Source organism: Grus americana, chromosome 11 (assembly GCF_028858705.1).
Source record: "Grus americana isolate bGruAme1 chromosome 11, bGruAme1.mat, whole genome shotgun sequence".
NCBI lineage: Eukaryota > Metazoa > Chordata > Aves > Gruiformes > Gruidae > Grus > Grus americana.
Window position 1 is genome coordinate 7,712,021 of NC_072862.1, and position 16,796 is coordinate 7,728,816.

The 16,796-nt window shown below is 41.5% G+C and overlaps 1 protein-coding gene across 26 annotated transcripts in view; it reads left to right on the forward strand.

Moving 5' to 3' along the window:
* MAGI1 (membrane associated guanylate kinase, WW and PDZ domain containing 1) overlaps positions 1–16,796 on the forward strand; it is a 352,095-nt gene that overhangs the window by 176,396 nt on the left and 158,903 nt on the right. For all 26 annotated transcript variants that reach the window (XM_054838040.1, XM_054838041.1, XM_054838046.1 and 23 more), the window contains exon 2: positions 2,230–2,346. In XM_054838040.1, the coding sequence (XP_054694015.1) occupies positions 2,230–2,346 (117 nt within the window). The remainder of the gene's footprint in view (positions 1–2,229; positions 2,347–16,796) is intronic.

Here is a 16,796-nt window from a genome sequence, read left to right on the forward strand (position 1 = left end):
TTTTTTGTGCCCAGTTCTCCCTCCTGAGTAAAACAATGTGGTATGAAATCAAAGATGTGGTGTTTGGAAGGTCAGCTTTGATACTGGAAAACTGTAGACCACAGGTCTACCAAGACCTCCAGGTGCCTCCTGTGTGGGAAACCATTTTTACAGTGTAATAACCAGAGACCATGAGTTAGAAAATGAGTGGATAATCTGCTCTTGGAGTGAGGGGTGTGGGGGGATAACTCAGGAAAGTGTGTTGAGCTAGTTTTATCTGCCTTAATTTCAGTTTTGTTGTTTGAGCTGTTTCTGTAATGAGCATCGTGGTCTTTAAAAATTTTCCTTCTTTTAATAGTTGGACCTGCTACCTAAGCCTTCCTTTCTTCAATAAGAAATTTAATTTAAAAAAAAAAAACAAATCTGTCTGGAGAACCTACATACAAATCACCTATTTATTTTTTAGAACTTGACTTAGTATTTCAACCTAGTGTTTTTTGTGTTTAGTTTTGTTTTTAAACTAACATGTCTGTTAAAATGTCGCAGAACTGCGTTAGGCAGATAGGCTGTTCCTTCCCATGGTCATTTAACAGTCTGCACTCTTTTTCTCATTTGTCTGGTACTGCTGCTGCCTCCCAAACCCACTGTCCAACTGCACTCCATTGCAGTATTATTATTCTTGATTTCCTCTGCAGTGATTCCTAGAGGCTCTAGCCAGGCATCTGCAACTGTGATGCTATGTTCAGTGTCAACAAGTATTGAGATGATCTCTGTATTACATATTCACAATCCAAAAAATCATAATGGAAATTATAAAAGACCATAGAAATGGCTGCAGTGGTTCAGTCCAGCATCCATGTAACCCAGCATTCTGGCTCCAGCTGTGGCCATAAATAAGATGCCTAGCAAAGGAAAGGAAGAGTGCAAGGTGTTTGATATTCCTCCACCTTTCCCAGGTCTCCCAGCCACCAGCAATTCATTTTCAGCTCAAGGGATTTCCTACACCCTCTTTCACAACCCCCAATGTGTCTGTCTTCCAAGTGCTTTTCCAGTCTCCCCTTGAAGCTCTTCAGTAAGCTTCTGGCACCCACAGTGCTCTCCAGGCAAGGAGATCTGCCGCAGCCTGTGTGAACTCCTGCTGCTGTTGTGTGGTTTTGAACCAAGCTCCCGTTAGCTTTGGTTGGTGTCTCCTAGTCCTTGTGTTGGGAGAGGCAGGGAGCAGCCAGTCCCCACCTGCCCCCTCCACGTGTTGGAGACTGATGTCCGTAACAGGCTGCAGCATCCCAACCCACTCTCTTGGTCCTTGTACGGCAACTGCTCCAGACTTTGATCACCCTGGCTGCATTTCTCTGAAGCTTTTCCAGTGCTTTGCTTTTTTCCTTTTCTTTTCTTTTTAGAACGGAAGAGTTTCTATCCCTGTTCTCTGTGTGTTCTTGTGGGTTGTTTTTATTCTTCACTCAAATTAATGTCAATGTTATTCCAGACTTGGAAATATTTAATTTCTGGGAAAAGACTTTATTAAGTTGCTTCAGTTCATTTGTTCTGCTACAAGAAAGGATTTGGTGTTCAGCAACTAGCAATGTTCATTAACAACTATGTTTCTTTTTCTTTGTTTTTAGGGTGTTTTTGTTTTGGTTTCAACGCACTTTATTCTTACTCACTTCTGAAAGCATTCAAAACTGAATGGGGAAATAAATACATTTAAGTCAAAAGTGTGGATATTACTCAGTTGTTTTTAAAGGACTTTGGGTGCTCTTAACTCCTTCAATCAGTTCTTGTGTAACTCCTGCTCTGTGCTGGGGTAGATACCAGTGTAAAGTATAGCACTTGTTTGATTTTGTGCCATGTTCAGCTATATTAGTACCTCTAATGGGAGCAGCCTTTGCCTTCTGTCTGTCTGCCCAGCTCACCCTCCAGTGAGTTGCAAAAGCAATACTCTACCTTTATTATTTTTCTTCTTTTTCACATCATCTGTCTTTCTCCATTTGCTCAGACAAATAAGTGATAAAAGGGAATGATGACCTGTTTAACACCACAGGAAGAAAGATGCATTATGAGACAAGAGAGACCTCTTGTTTACAGCAAGTTATTTTTGGTAATTAGCCATTTGTAGAGGAAGATGAGTCTCTGCTTGTAAAGTCAGCATGCCATAATTTAGAGGACTCTGAATGGAAGTCTAACATTTGCCTGAATTGGAAATGTTAATTGTGTGCATTTAGAAATAAATAAATGGCTGTTTTTTCTTTGCAGGAAGCAGACTGAACAAAGACCTGAGACATTATCTCAACCAGAGGTTTCAGAAAGGATCGCCGGATCACGATCTGCAGCAAACTATTAGAGATAACCTTTATCGCCATGCTGTGCCTTGTAAGTAACAAAACATTGACCTGGTGGATTACATGTAGTAGAATTTTTGAGGCAGCCTTCATGTGGTGGTGTGCACGGCTCCAGGGGAGACTCAGTTTTCAGCTTGGGCAGAATTGCATGTGTGACAGCAGATAGCGTTCAGGTAGGGTTGAAAAGGAAACCAGTTCATCCCTGAATTCTACTTTTTTGATGACCTTTCTGGAACGGTTGATGGTTTGATGCAGGTCTGTGATGCTTACTGTGAAGAAAAAACCCTGAAAAAACAGCCATGGAGTGAGTACTTGCCTTAGAAATAATCTTCATAAATATCGTTATGGTGAATGTTCCTTTATTGGTTTGAAACCTATGAATAAAAAACCTGCTTTTATTTTTATTTCCTTAGCAGAACTTTATTTCTGATGCTTATTTAACTTGTGAAATTGAACAGCATTTCAGCATTCTATGGCTGGGTGCCATTGTAGCAGGCAACTGTCACTGTTGGAAGGTCATCCTCAATTCAAGTAGGAGATAAGCAGCAAGAGGTAGTGAAGCTGAGAAGGAAGTGCTCTTTTTTGCTCCAAAAACAACCAGGAAGAAAACAGAGAGGTTTAGAGAGTGTAATCTTTAGAAGTTCAGAATCTTTACCCAAAATCAGACTGTCCTTGGCATTTTAAGATGTTCAAAGAGTGGAGAATGATCCAGTTTCATTGCACCTCTTTTTGGCATTCCTCAGCTGCCAGGAGAGATTATTCTAAAGAAAAGGTTTTTTCTGCTTGAATTTGGATGAGCTGTGGGGATAACGGTATGCCTTTCAGATCAGGCTGGGATAAGAACTAGTAGACATCTTAGTTATAGCATACTGAGATGAGCAGCAGAATAGTTCGAAGTTTTCTATCTCAACATGAATCAGAGGTTGTTTATCCTGGTAGACTTTTATAAATATTGAATAATGATGTTGCCACTCAAAGATTGGTATTTGCCAACAAATATCACATAAAGGTACGTAGAGTAATAGCTAAATCTAAGTGTTGCATGCAGGAGAACTGTGTAGGACCAGAGTTAAAATTGTGTGGTAACGCTGACAAATGTTGAGTCTTCAAATGGCAGATGCTGTATATCACCAGTGAGTTTATTCTCGTTTTATCAGTGGAAAGTATGGACCAAATTACATTTAAAGTGCTGTGCATGGACATAAAGAATACATATGGATTATTATTTTGTATTGAACACTTCCATTTTCCATTTTGTCAACGTGAAATATGATTAGTTTTCAATCATCTAACTTGCCAGGCTGCAAGTTTCTAAAGCATACTGTGGAAAGTGCCTTCTAGGAGAGCACAGGCAATGTTAGGCTCGGTAGATGCAATGTCGTGATGCTAATGTCCTTCTGCCTATGTGTTATATTCCAATTTCTAAAGCAGCAAATAAAGCAAATGAGCCTAAGTTCTGTGGAAACATTTTGTGTGTTACCAGGGTTACATTTTGAAACGCTTTCCATTGATTCTTTTCTCTGATTTATTGAACTTGATGGTGAACTAAACTGCTTGGACTCGCTAAAGACTTTTGATTTAAAATTAAGAGCAGTGAAAGTGATTCCTGCCTTTTAGAAATAGCTGGAGGAGATACAGGTTGTCAATGTATTAATAAGAACATCAGTACTTATGTTCCGTTTATGAAACAAATGGAAAATCTGAGAAGTGGAATTAGTTACTGTGCGTCTCCATACTTGCTGACTTGTAAAGCAGGTATCGTTTAATTTTTTTCTTCATGTACTGTGGGGACAGTATTAGCGATAGCTTTTAAGAATGATGCTAATATTCATATGTGAATTTGAATGAGACTGCTGCATGCACGGAGGGTCGGGATGCTTTACAGGTCTGGAGATTAATCTAGCTGTACACTCATATTTTTATTCCTTGATACACGTGACCAGTAAATCCAGAGCCCTGGACCAATCTCTAGTGCTAATGGATTATGAAGTCTTGTATTTTGAAAATGGAATTCCCTGCTGATTATGTGGCAAACACGAAGAAGAACACAAGGTCACTTGGACTGAGCATGCTTGGCCTGACAGCTGCTTGTTGTTGCACCAATGTAAGGGCTAAATGAAGTGATAATTAGTAAATGCAAGATGGAGAAAGACTACGTTAACCAGTTCTTCCCCAGAAATTCTAGTTTGAGTCCCATGTGGTTCAGCTCTGACTAGTTTGATAGAGGCGGTGAGAAAACCCAGAGGGCTTCTGTTTCCCACACAGCCACGTGCTGGTTGCATGCTTGGCTGCCTCAGGAACCGAGCGGAGATACGGCTGTAGCTTTTGTAGAAGACAGAGGTCAAGCAGAGGGGAGAAAAGATGCAGAAAGTTTGGCTTGACCTCGTTATTTCATATGGCGATGATATGGTGCTTAAGTATCATTTAGATTTTTACTTTAGGAGAGTTGGTTAAGAGTTTGCTTTCTTTTCTAGTGAACAATTGAAGGTAAGAGAGTGGGATGATGCCAGATCCCAAAGGGGATATGAGCACTGCCTAAATGGGTGACATGGAGATGGTTTCCTGAGAGATCAGAGGACTTCATCCCTAAACATGGGAACTGTCATATAGAAATGAGACCTTAAAATGGACCCAAAAGGGGAGTATTATTGAAATAAGTAGATGACTCATACAGTTGTTTTTGCAAGCTGAAGTCTTTCCCTGCTCCTCAGTGCCCTCTGCCCCTCCAGCACACTTCTTCTGAGTCGTCATACCCTCAGCTCCCTGCTCCCCATTGAGCTGATTTTTTTCTGCAAAGATCTGTAGTAAACAACAGCTGTGACAAGCTTCCAGGTGGCCTCCAAGTTTGGTCGTTGTGCCATCATGAGTGCTCTGCTGTTACTATCACACCAAACCCACGGGTTTATTTACAGACCCAAAGCATTCTCCTCTGGAATTTACAGCTTCAGCATCCTAATCTAGGACTGAGCCGGAGTAAGGAAGAGAGGCAGGACGCCTTATTTGTGTATTTGGATCATGCATAAGTGCTTATGAAGCCACGCATTTATAATGCACAAATCTTTAAAAGAGTTAGTGTAGTTCAGCCACTGAACTAGTTTTTATTTCAGCTGAACCGTGTGTTATTTCCTTCACTTTCTTTCTGATGCTCTCATTTCACCGTTAACTTCACATGCTGGGTCAGAGACTTATTTTTAGAGCATTTTTGTCTTCTGCTTAAGAAAAATTAGCACCATAAACTTGAGCAAAATTATTCTCCTTATGTGTTCAGATAAATGATTGTTTGCATTCCTAGCATGCAGGATCCGCTGTCAGAACTAGAAAAAAACCCTCAAATACGTCATCCAGATTAGCAAGATGTTGGTCCAGTCTCCAGCTATCTTCTTTGCCTCATTTTATTTTGAAGCACCATATTTTTCCTGTTTTCTGATGTGCCTAATGAAGATCACCAGAAATAATGCTCTATTTGTGGGCTAGTTAATGGCCCCATTGAGCTTAGAGCAGACTGTGAATTGGCAACAATTTCATGATTACTGATTGCCCATGATGTACCAGAAGTGCTTTGACTCATGCAGAGACTTTGCCCACAGCTTATTTCTAGTGTGGATTTTCCCACCACCGGGATTGGTGTATGTGAAGATTTACTTAGTGGAAAATGTGATTAGTTGGAAGTACAAGTAAGAATATAGCCATTAAATAGGTGTTTCCAAGTAGCCTTACCTTGCAATACCTGTGCAGTAGTGTTAATTGAGAAAGATAGGTGATAACAACTTGCTTTAATGTTACAGTGCAGCAGCGTGTCTAAACCACTGTTCACGGGAGGCTGAACAGACAGGATTATCTTCCTCATTTTGAAATGATGGTAGAGGGCATCTGTTTAAAATAAACAAGCAGTACTGGTCATTTGTCTTAGTTGCTTATTCTCAACAACCTGACAGCAGTTTTCTTTTCAAAGTGTATCGAGAAGAATCAGAGAGATTATATTATTTGGGCAAAAGCTTATCTCAGCACGTTTTTTTTTTCCTCTGAGCACATTTTGATTCTCTGCTTGTTTCAGTCCCATGTGACGTGCAGAGGCGGCTATGGTGGGCCTGGCATCTGCACCTGTACTTGCCAAAACAGTATAGCTGGTGCAGGCATGACAGAAATAAGAGAACAGTGGTCCCCTCCCTATGCATGTATATTCTGCATTTATCTTATTTCACTAGCATGCAAATCTTTTCTTTGCCAGGCTATAGACTTCAGAAGTGAAATTCCAGAAAGTGCAAGGTCTTTTTGATGGTAAATGAAATGGGGACAATGTAATGGCTAGCCTAGTCTTAGATGTCAGCCTAGACACTACATGGCAATCTTTTTTTCCTCCTCTTCCCAAAATTGGCTTTTAAAACCTCAGGAGGTCATCATTCAACAGTTGATTCACTTTCCCAAAACAAGTACATGCCCTGGGATTAATTGGCTGGAGAGTTTAACATTAGAGATTTACCACTTTCATTTCTGCTGTCTGTTCTCTCACCTTCCCAGAGTTTGATCTGTTCTGTCTTCAATTACAGAACAGTAGCTCCAACTGTTGTGGTTAGTCTTGTAGGGGAGCATGGAGCAAAATGGAAAGAAATGGATAAAAATCAATAGTGTAAGTGGCGAGTGATCTGTAAGGAGGCTTAGAAAAAGACAGCAACACCCAGACACCTGGCTGGCCTGAACTCTCTCACATTTCAGTGGGAAATTTGAGAATAAGTTTGTTTATTCCAAGCGATCTACTGCTGCAAAGGAAAAAGTCTCCTTTCTAAGGAAAACCAAGAATATCAAACAAGGAAACTTCACAGTATTTAGAGGACAAACTTTAGTGAGTGGATGTAGAGGAGCACATTGAACCTTATTATCTGGATTTAACGTTTTCATGGATAATTGAACTACCAAAGGGCAATTTAGTTGCTCTAGGAGTCAGAGAAGCTGCTACGTATGTAGTCACCATCATCTGCAGCTGATGGAGGACTGGAGAGAGTAAATGGGCTGGAGTGTGATGAAGCTGCTGTCAAACACGCAGACTTAGGTGATTTCCCGGGATAGCTTTTAAAGTCCTGTAGCGCTGGGTTCCCCGTAAGTACTTCTGAACTTCAGAATGAATTGATAGAAGGGATATGCAAACCAGCTTGCAGAAGGATATTTTCTTTAGAATATTGAGTATAATAGTGTATCAGTGTGCTGGGAAAAGTGAAGCAGAAAGACCTTTATGTTACAAATGCATGTGTTTTTACATGTGGGGATATTTGAGTCACAATTTCGAAGTTATTTTTAGTTACTAATTTTTATTAAGGATAAACAGAATCACTGACAGTGCACATTATTTTTCTTCACAGGCAATAAATCATCAGTTTAGGTACACAAATGTTCTTTGAATTCTCAAAAGCTTTCCAGACCTGCAGCCGTGTTTATTATCCAAGTACCTTTTGTTGCAGTTTCCTTCCTAAAGGTGTAATTCTGCTTTTGTAATGAGAAGTTGCAGTGTCCATGAAATACTCGTTTGAAGGCCCGCATTGATAAGGTGATGAACAGCAAGCTGATCTTTTTACTAACACATGAAAAATAATTAATTGCTTTACAAGATTTATGTTAGGGAAAAGTTCTAAATATTTTTAAAATAGTGTCCTTATCACTAGGGTGCAACATACAGGTACCAGCAGTATGTAAACAGAATTTTTCTCAAGAATGTTTTCTTGAGTTGATCTAACTCTGAAGAATACGAGGCATATTTTCCATGCCAGCTAATGCACACACATATACTTTTTCCTGTATTTTCAGCAGGGACTATATCCTGAGTACAGCCAGTGGGTTTAGAAAATCCTTGTAGCTGTGTTCCAGGGAGTGCAGAATTGCAGCAGAGTCTCCTGCAGTTTTCAGGGATAGAATTATTTCACATATTAGTGAACTAGATGTGTTTTCACTTTTGAGAGAGAAAAGTGCCCTGTTTTGAGCAACAGGGCCAATATTTCTGTAGTTTAGTTCCTTTTAGTCATTTCTCTTTAATCTAGGAGCCTTCAGACCTTTTTTTCCATCTGGTCAGTTCTTTCAGATCAATAGTGTTTTTATGCTAGTGCAACTATTGGTCTTTTTGGTTTTTTGGTTTTGTTTGGGGTGTTGGGGTTTTTTTTATATTTGGAAATAAAAGCACTTATGATAGCAAATATTGCTCCATCTGCTTACCCATTTGTGAGGAATAGCTTTTTTGTATTTCGCTGTACACCCAGTTGAAATTGCATGAGGCACCAGAGAACAGTACAAAGCAGGAGAGCTCAGCCACTTGCCAACGGAGATTTGGGTAAGAAGTGTGGGAAGAGATTACATGGCTAGCTTGCTTTGTTTTCTTTGTTAGTCCCCAGTGTACTTAATTTTGTGGTTTTTTTCATTGCAGTTGCTTTGTACTACGGCAGAGCATCTGCAAGTGGGTATTTAGGTAGTGGAAACAACGCCTGTGCATATGTTTTAAAATGTAAAGGTTTCTAAGGTTGTGAGTCTCTTGGAAAGCAGAGAGTACATCAGAGCTGAGAGCAGGTTCTGCTGTTTGGAGGTTGAAGGGGTGGAGATCAATTACCCCACATTATTTACTTCATGACTGGCTCTGTCCTGCCATAGTTTTATTCAACACCACAATTTAAACTATAGAAGAGGCACAAACCACAATATCCCCCACAGTAATGGAATGAAAATCTCCTGAAGAGTGTGTGGTCAAAGGTGCTAAGTGTCCTTACATCCGTATTTTTCATACGATGCCCCAGGGTCCTGATTAGATCTTTTGTGATGGCTGCAGCGTCCCAGCTTTTGATTTCATCGAGGCAGTTTGATTTCTTTTCAGCTACCGCCATGTATCTGTTCAAGGTTTACAGTGTATTGATTATGCTGTGAGCCACCAGAATGAGTATTCCAGGCAAAAGGAACAGTTTAAAATGAGGAAAAATTAAACACATATCTGTTCTTTAACCTGTTCTTCCACTCACATTTGTGTTTGGGATTCACATTTGGTATTTCATGATTAACTGCCTCTAGAAAGCACCCATTGCTCTGTATCGGTATGTTTGTGCTTGGCTGTGTTGATTTGCATGGTGGTTTCACAGTTACAAAAGTCCTGTGCTTCTTTCATCAAAGATGGCAGTACTTTAATGAGGACACCTGAAGATCCTATTTATATGATATTATTCTGGGCCAGCACGGTACCCGCAATGTAGCGTGGGCAAAGCCAGTGGCATTGCAGAGGAGGAAATGCCGGTGCGATTCCCAGTCTCATACATTGCTACTGTGAGAGTTTCTGAGCCCAGGAGGGCGGTGGCAGATGCAAGTTCCTGACGGTTTGATGGGGATGCAGACTTGCTACATTTCATCTTCAAACAATTATTATTTTTTTAACACTACAGCACTTCTTCACGTAAAGCATGCTGCATTTGTCCTCTAAATCCTTTCTCTCTGTATTTCAGCAGAGAGGAGATTAGCTGTGTAATCATTTATAAAGCTGTTTAGATACTGCTGGCTGGTTTTCTTTGAGGAGAGTCATACCCAGTACCTTTACTAGGAATAACTCTGTAAATTAATCTTCATTGATTTCCGTCCCCCCCACCCCCAGTGAATAAGAAGGTAGAAAAAATAGAACAAATATTTCTAGTTCTGCCCCTGTTGAAGCAGAAATAAATCTTTCCTATTAGTCATAAAGGTCTAGCTGTATTTTTTTTTTATTATGTCTTCTTGAATAATTAGAGCTTTTGAGTTATACAGTCAAGATTCCTGGGTCATTGCCAGAGCAGATTTGTTTAAGAGGGACACCAGTTCCCTGAATTCCTTTTAAAGGGCTTTGTAATGTCCCAGGCTGCTCTTAATTAGTGATTTAAGAGGGAATACATCTGTTTCACTGAGGATTGTGAAAATTATTATTTAAATGGAAATGTTTAATAAATGGCTCTTTGAAAGGCTAATGTATCTTCCAAATGAGACGTGTATCACAGAGTAATCAGGTGGATAGTGATCTAGCAGTTCTACTTGCAGGGTCTTTTTGGAGCCGAAGATGGAGAAAAACATCAAAGACCCTTGGAAGTTTCATCTGCCATTGGATTATATTTCATACTTCATCATTCATTCACTACCTGCACTTTTTCTTTAAACTGTAGGTTTAACACTTCATTTACCAGGAGAAAGAACAGTAAACAAATGTTGATGTTGGTAAAAAGAGGTCTGTAGGAATAAGCAGTATCAATTATTAGATGAATTGATGATACTTCTTTTTTATCTCAGACCATCAACTCAAATACTGCTACTACAGTATGGATTTTTCTACCAAATTTAAAACTACTTAATGGGAGATTGTTATATGCTAAAAATGTGCAGGTAATTTTTGCTGTATTTGGAATTTGAACTGGCATGCCTCAGAACTGAGAGGCTGGGGCAGGTGATGGAGGAAGGAGGAACTCCAAATTAAGAAGCTGCTGCTTTTAGCAAACTCTTCCTTGAATACATGAGGAGGTGGCTATTTATAAATGCAGCATTACCATCTCCTACTGTTTGCAAGTCTTGAATTAGTAATCAAAACCTTGAAACTGGATAATTTGACTCCTTTCATTTACCTGTTAGTTTCTGAGCCCTTACTGCCATCTTTCATGTTTTTCTAGGGTGTGGGGTTTTTTGGTGTGTTTTGTTTTGTTCAGAGAGGGCTAATATATGAGAGCTGAAAATGTACTTGAATAGTGAAGTTATTTTCAGCTCTCCTAAATCAAGGTACGTAAGGTTTTGAGAAAAGCAGCAAGTGTTGCAAGACGTGCCAGAGAGTTGAGGAAAACCCAGCAGGATGCTAAATGGCAGTGCAGAAGTAGGAAGGCTGGACTCGACAGGGGGGCAGAGCTGGACCCAGTTCTTTCAGGAATGTAAACATCCCATAATATTCATAAATATCTTTCCTATTTTTGCATTCCCATAATTTTTAAATATATATTTTGCTATCTCACTTAGCCTTCTGCAATCCTCTGCAAAACACCCAGTACTTTCTAGAAGGGAACAGCTGATGAGATGCGATAGTGTTGCTCCTGTGTAACTAACCACACTGGAGAATCACATTGACAGACATTCTGTAAATTGCCCACATTATAGAACATTGATGATACCATTAAAATGGAAAATTTAATATTATAGTACTATTAGATTTCTCCCTCATTAACTCTGATCTGATAAACAACCTCCGGCATATTTTGAAGGTAATAGTCACCTTACAATCACTATTGCTCCTCTCTATCTGGCATTTCAAGCTCCTATAGATTTATAGTTCTTCTGTCATCTAATCTGTACTTACTCCTTTATTTTTTCTTTGAACTTGCTCTTCCAAGCAGACCTTTTCCTAGAGGGCCCTGGGCATGCAATTAACACTTCACAGCAAGAATGAAGTCATCCTAAATTCCATTCCTGAGATTTAGGACAAAATTGATTTTAGAGAATAAAAGAAACCCAATGTTCAGGCAAGCATGATGCAGACTTCCAGAGGTGTTTTAGTAGTGGGCACTTTGTAAGGGTTGGTACAGGGCAATGCTGGTAGCAGTGGTTGTGTTCCTGGCTTTTGCAAACAGGTATCAGAGCAGCCTCTGCAAAATCTTGCTGGAGACATAGGTGGTGAAGAGGGGAGCGAGCGGGTGCTGTGTCAGGGGCTGTGATGGGTGCTGGGCACAGCCCTGCCAGAGCATGCCTGGGAGCTGGAAAAGCTGGAGAAACTTTTTTTCAACTGTGGCTGTCCAGCAGAGACGACTTCCACTCCCAAACGTTAACCCTCAAGCAGCAAAACCATGAGTCGCAGCTTAACAAAGTAACCTTCGCTCCTCTCAACTGGCAGGGAGGCTTCTGTGGAGGTACCACTTGGCTCCTTGTTTTCCTAAGTGAGTCATGGTTTAATTAGAGCGCTGTCTCGAGGAGGAGGTGGTTGTTATCCATCACCTATCACAATGTAAAAGTGGAAAGCGACGCTGAAACGCTGACCCTTAATCTGAAGTGCACCATCTGTGTTTTATTTCCACATCTTGCTGAGTTTACGGTTATTTGAATTCACAGTTTGTTCCCCATTTGCTGTTCCCACATGGTAAGTGAATTGGATCCAAAATGTACTGATGAAAAGATTGAGAAGTCTGTTGGAGAAGTTTGTTCCTACCTACAAGAGTGCTCTATCTCACACTTCTTCCACCCTGTGAGTTAAATCCCAGCTGTAAAATCTTGTCTCAAGATGGTCTTCTCTCATGGTGGGAATCGGGGTTACCGTAAGGACAGAAGACTCCTTTCCCCATCCTGAAGTGATTTATGGTTTGCCTTTGACTTTCTGCTCAAGAAAAGGTAGAGAGTTCTCTCACATCTGACAAAGTATTTGCTTTACTGTTCCTGTACATTTGTGTGGATGCTTATCTGGTGGTGCTTGGCATTGGAGCACCACTCTTATTTAATATTTTTTCTTTCTTAGTATGAGCCAAAGTGTTTAATGGTAAAATAAGACAGGGTATAATATAACGAAGGGTGCTATAATTATGATTGTAACAGTTTTCATGGTGCAACTTTGGTGAATTACTCTGATTTTAGAATGGGCAAGCAGCTAAAAACCAGGTTGAATTTCATTTATTCTTGTTTTTTTCTATTTTTTTCTACTTACAGCAACCATTTTCTTAAGACACAACTAACTGTAAAAAGATATAAAATTTAAACATGTCATATTTCAGAAGTAAGCCATCAAAATGCTGAAGGCTGTGTAAACTTAAATACCTTCTTTGGCTTTTGCTGAGGACCACACAAGCTCTGAGAAATTGATTACTCTGGTGCTGGAAGGGGCTTTCATGATACAGAAACAGAGGTTTGCATTGAATTTCTTTCTTTGTGTGTGGGACTTTTTTTTGGAAAGAGAAAAAGCCTTTAAACCCCAGATTAAAAATAAGTCATTTCATTGTTTCCTTTCCCTCCCTTCTAAATCTTATGAAAGAGTTTTCATAAATGATTGGGGAGAGCTGCATCTCTGAATAAATGTAACGTAAAATGCTCCATTTCTTTTTTTTAATAAAGAGGCTTTTTTCTGGAATGTCTCATTTAGGTGCTGCCTCATTGAAGTATCATCTGGTGAGAGAGTTTGCCTAGTTTGTGCAGATTTTTTTTATTTTGTGGACATGAAGAGGAGAGGCGAGGAATTAAGAGTTATTTGTTTTCGTATTGCAGTTTTCAAATTTACTGTATCCAGTACTCTAAACCCATCATTATTAGAGGCTTTGGACTTCCCATGGGGACTGCGAGCTGACTGGACACGTACCCAAAAAACCAGCCTAAGACTCAATGAGGCTCTTGTTGAAATATCAGGAAGGTGAATCTTGAGCAAAGAATTTTTATCTTTTCTTTTTAAACAAGAGACACATAATGGGCCAGCACCTTGAGCCAGATGGTGTTTTCATGAAAATATTTGTGTCCCGTAAAATTAAGACTGTTTCTAATCAGGCCATTCTCCTGTTTGCGCATGGCTATTTCTCTTACAAAGGTAATAAAAGGCTTACTAACTCTCGGTGGCATTCTGCCCCTACCCAGTTCAAATGCTTTTGGGGATCGGGTACTTCAGCAGGAGCAGTCGCTGTATTTGCGGTGTTGGGTTTGGTAGCAGAACAAAGAGATGATGTTTTTTCCTTACATTGCCTGGCCCTCACACACACGTGCTGTACACTTGTGAGATGTTGCCTGCATCCACACCTGTACCAAGCTGCTTTGCAAGCAACGGCTGTTAGCTGGTGTGGTTCAAAACGTCTGCTTGTTAGAGCAGCAGCAGCGGATACTGTCCCTGCCATGCCTGAGCACTGGTCCATGGGAGCAGGTAACCGGGGTGGCCCCACACCACCCTTGCCCACCCCACCATCACCTCCTGCGTGCTCCTCGGGATCCGCACGAGCCCTGGAGAAGCAGCTGTTGAGCTGCAGAGAAGCAGGTTTCCTTGCGAGGCTGGAGTCCCTTGGGATTTCAGTGCTGCATCTAAGCAATCCTGTCCTGTGAGATATGTGGAAAACGTCCAAGACGGACACCTGCTGGCTCTGAAGCAGTCAAGTGCTTTTTCCAAAATATCTTTGGCCCCTGTTCTTGATGTTTACTTTTAAAAAGATACAGGCATGTGTTGGCTGTAAAAGAAAGGAAAAAGAAAAAACAAAAACCCAACGTTGCTACTGCCACTGAAATTCCCTGCAGATTTAAAAGGAAGATGTAAGTTGGTACTTTAAGAGAAACTCGAAGCCCTTGGGACAAGCACGGCAGAAAACGGAAAGATGCTCTGTATTCTGTCTGATTGCTTGCAAAAATGAGTGCTGTATCTCCTACGGAGAGAAAGACAGAGCTAGAAATACATATTCGCATAGTTCCCCTGTTCTTGTGCCTTGCAAACTAGGACAATACCATTTTGCGCTTCCCTGGGCATATTCTCAAACAGCAGCTCAGTGGAAGTGTTAGAGAAATAAAAAGGGTGAGGGAGAAAGAAGAAAGGGGAGAAAAATCTGCCTCTTGGTATTTCAGATTTCCAGCATACACAGGTGCTTTTTAATCCCTCTGGCCTACATATTCCACAGCCCCTAGGAATAGAGGAGTCGTGATGTAATGCTCTTTTCCTCACACTCCCAGCTTAAATACAGATGGAAATTGTTGTCATGTGTTAGAAATGTCACCAATAATATAAAAGGCAGGCTTCTGCATTCTTCCTTTTGCACTGTCAGCTGCTGCTGCCAGCTTATTCTTCCCTCTCAAACCTATTGTCATGTGGCAGAAACCCTGATGTAAGTAAGCCCTGTCCTCCCCCTGCTTATGATCCCTGCATTTTTTATTCCCCTCTGCTGCAGTGCTGAGGATCATTACATACCACGACTTAAAGACAAGACCTCACAAAGGAAGGATTAATCTTGTATTTGTGCTTGAATTTCGAAGGACTCAGGCAAGTGAGAATGTTCTGTTGTATTCTCTTTTTTTTTTCTTTCCTAGATGCTAACGTAAGAAATGAAAAGCAGCAGATGCGATAAGCTAGATCTGTGTTTACTGAGCGAACCCAGCGGTTCCTCAGCTGCAGGTTGTGCGTGTAAGGAGAGAGCGGGTTATAACGGGAGGCAGGGGAGGCTGTGGGGTCGGGAAGGGAGCTGCGGAGCGGGGCTGCACAGCCGTAGCCCAGCCTGGGAGGACAGATGGCTAGTGCTGCTTTTTAATTCATCAAGCAGGCTTTACGTGAGGCCCGTTGGCGAGCGGGTGTACTGCGAAAAGCGGGGTCAATGGGCACGAATAGGCTGAGATCAGGACCAGATGCCTGCCGAACAATGGGGCTTTTGAAAGAAATGCGGGAGGAAGCGTGGCGCTTGCTTTGTACTGCCTCCGCATTGCAGGTTGGAATGGGGCAGCTCCGATTTAATGAAGTGCATTCCTAAACGTGGTCGTCAGCCCGGGCTGGGAGACAAGGGGACATGTCAGAAGGGGGCTTGTGGGGCCGGCGTGCGGGGGGAGCGATCCACTGATGGATCGCCCCGAACAATGCAGTCTTAGTGTTGGATGGGAAAAACCATCAATACATCCCTGCGCATATTAATGCGATGCAGCAGGTGTTGCTAAATGTCTGTCCCCTCGTTGTTCTCCCGCGGCTCAGCCAAGGAGGGGGCAGGAAGGAGACCTCATGAGGGATGCGCTCATCTGGGGTAGAAATGTAGCTGCTCCCCAGACGGCCGCGCATGCCGAAAGTAAAGTGGGAGGCGAGAATCGGCGCGAGTTTCCACTCCTGGGGTTGCAGCGTGGGGCAAGGTGCTGGCTGCTGGGCTGTGGTCCCCTGTGCTGGCTCTGGCAAGCAAGGGGGGGGGGGGGGGCAGGCTCGGAGAGGCTGGTCACATCTTAAAGGCGTAGTATGGCCAGGAGAGTTCTTTTTTCTGTAAAACATCCCCTAAACTAAGCAGGTGTGAGGGCTGGGGAGTGGATCTCCCGAGAGCAGGCTGGGTCACCAGGGCAGGGGGTGAGGAGAGAGAAGACAGAGATGGTGTCCTAGTTGAAATTCAATAGCGAGAGAGTTAAAAGGGGCATATTTTTTTTCAGCTTTTCCAAAAATACATCAATTGTGAATGAGTTGCAGGAGTTGTGTGTGAATTGCAATAAACAAGGTGTACAACGTGTATAAAACCAAACAAAATAGCTATTTCTGCATTTGCGTGTATCCTGCTGCACTGGCTGGATATACCCCTGCTTAAGATAGTTTTCTCTGTAACAGAAGTAACATCCCTAAATACTTATAGCCATGTTAGCCAGCGTAATTCTTAAAGGCTTGGGGGGGAGTGTACATAGTCTGTCATTATTATATTTATTTCTTAATATAAAGACACCCATTTAATTGCTGCCATTGTGTTGTCTGTTCCCCTTGTGATTTGTGACATGCTATACTGTGTTTGTCAGCAGAATGAAAGGGGTCTTTGTTCCTTATTCGTATTATGGCACGCTGCATCT